Genomic DNA, 1,762 nt, shown 5'->3' with positions numbered 1-1,762 from the left:
CCAGGCTGTTGTGGGGATGAAGGCCCTTGCGGCAAGCCGGGCCCCAGGGGCGAGCCAGGCTGTTGGGGCTGTTGGGGCCCTTGGGGCGACCCAGGCCCTAGGGGCAATGAAGGTTCTTGGGGCGAGCCAGGCTGTTGTGGGGATGAAGGCCCTTGCGGCAAGCTGGGCCCTAGGGGTGAGCCAGGCTGTTGTGGGGATGAAGGTTCTTGGGGCAAGCCAGGCCCTTGTGGTGACCCAGGCCCTAGGGGCAATGAAGGTTCTTGGGGTGACCCAGGCTGTTGGGGCGACCCAGGCTGTTGGGGCGATCCAGGCCCTAGGGGCAATGAAGGTTCTTGGGGCGAGCCAGGCTGTTGTGGGGATGAAGGCCCTTGCGGCAAGCCGGGCCCCAGGGGCGAGCCAGGCTGTTGGGGCTGTTGGGGCCCTTGGGGCGACCCAGGCCCTAGGGGCAATGAAGGTTCTTGGGGCGAGCCAGGCCGTTGTGGGGATGAAGGCCCTTGCGGCAAGCTGGGCCCTAGGGGTGAGCCAGGCTGTTGTGGGGATGAAGGTTCTTGGGGCAAGCCAGGCCCTTGTGGTGACCCAGGCCCTAGGGGCAATGAAGGTTCTTGGGGTGACCCAGGCTGTTGGGGCGAGCCAGGCTGTTGGGGCGAGCCAGGCCCCAGGGGCAAAGAAGGTTCTTGTGGGGATGAAGGTTCTTGGGGCGAGCCAGGCCCTAGGGGTGAGCCAGGCTGTTGGGGCGAGCCAGGCCCTAGGGGCAATGAAGGCTCTTGGGGTGAGCCAGGCCCTAGGGGCAATGAAGGCTCTTGGGGTGAGCCAGGCTGTTGTGGGGATGAAGGCCCTTGGGGTGAGCCAGGCCCTAGGGGTGACCCAGGCTGTTGGGGCGAGCCAGGCCCTAGGGGCAATGAAGGTTCTTGGGGCGAGCCAGGCCCTAGGGGCAATGAAGGTTCTTGGGGCGAGCCAGGCCCTTGTGGTGTCCCAGGCCCTAGGGGCAAAGAAGGTTCTTGTGGGGATGAAGGTTCTTGGGGCGAGCCAGGCCCTAGGGGTGAGCCAGGCTGTTGGGGCGAGCCAGGCCCTAGGGGCAATGAAGGCTCTTGGGGTGAGCCAGGCTGTTGTGGGGATGAAGGCCCTTGGGGTGAGCCAGGCCCTAGGGGTGACCCAGGCTGTTGGGGCGAGCCAGGCCCTAGGGGCAATGAAGGTTCTTGGGGCGAGCCAGGCCCTTGTGGTGTCCCAGGCCCTAGGGGCAATGAAGGTTCTTGGGGCGAGCCAGGCTGTTGTGGGGATGAAGGCCCTTGGGGTGACCCAGGCCCTAGGGGTGAGCCAGGCTGTTGCGGGTAAGAAGGCCCTTGCGGCGAGCCAGGCCCTAGAGGCAATGAAGGTTCTTGGTGCGAGCCAGGCCGTTGCGGACATGCAGGCCGTTGGGGCCGCGCTCGGATTGGCTCAATGCGCTTAAATGTGGGATAGGATTGGCCACTGGAGCGAGGAAATACGCCTGGGTCAACCTTCGGGCTTCTCTCACAAGATGCGGTAGCAACTTGTGTCTGATCAAACGCGTTGACGTACAACAACTGCAGGCTGTAGCGGTCACTCTGTAATACAAAGAGCTTTTTGAAGAAAGAACTCAATTCAAGACATGCAAAACTACACATTAAAAATATAATAGACTACAGAGCCAAGGCAATTACTTCAAAGTACATTTAAAGAAACCTACCCGTTTCACATGGCACCCGGTAAAGGGTACAGCCAAGGTGTTAGTCAAAGGGTTCAC

At 62.0% G+C, this 1,762-nt stretch overlaps 1 protein-coding gene across 1 annotated transcript; it reads right to left on the bottom strand.

Annotated features, from left to right (window-relative positions):
• Nucleotides 1–6: 6 nt before the first annotated feature.
• LOC123965670 (sporozoite surface protein 2-like) lies at nucleotides 7–1,759 on the bottom strand (the record flags this gene model as incomplete). Its single annotated transcript, XM_046042101.1, has 3 exons — nucleotides 7–745; nucleotides 782–1,583; nucleotides 1,706–1,759. Coding segments are annotated over 3 exons (1,595 nt in total), but the record flags the coding sequence as incomplete, so codon positions are not given.
• Nucleotides 1,760–1,762: the final 3 nt, after the last annotated feature.

This window comes from Micropterus dolomieu, unplaced genomic scaffold (assembly GCF_021292245.1).
Source record: "Micropterus dolomieu isolate WLL.071019.BEF.003 ecotype Adirondacks unplaced genomic scaffold, ASM2129224v1 contig_10666, whole genome shotgun sequence".
Classification (NCBI taxonomy): domain Eukaryota; kingdom Metazoa; phylum Chordata; class Actinopteri; order Centrarchiformes; family Centrarchidae; genus Micropterus; species Micropterus dolomieu.
Note: the sequence above shows the minus strand (reverse complement) of the source record. Positions and strands in the feature narration are given on the sequence as shown.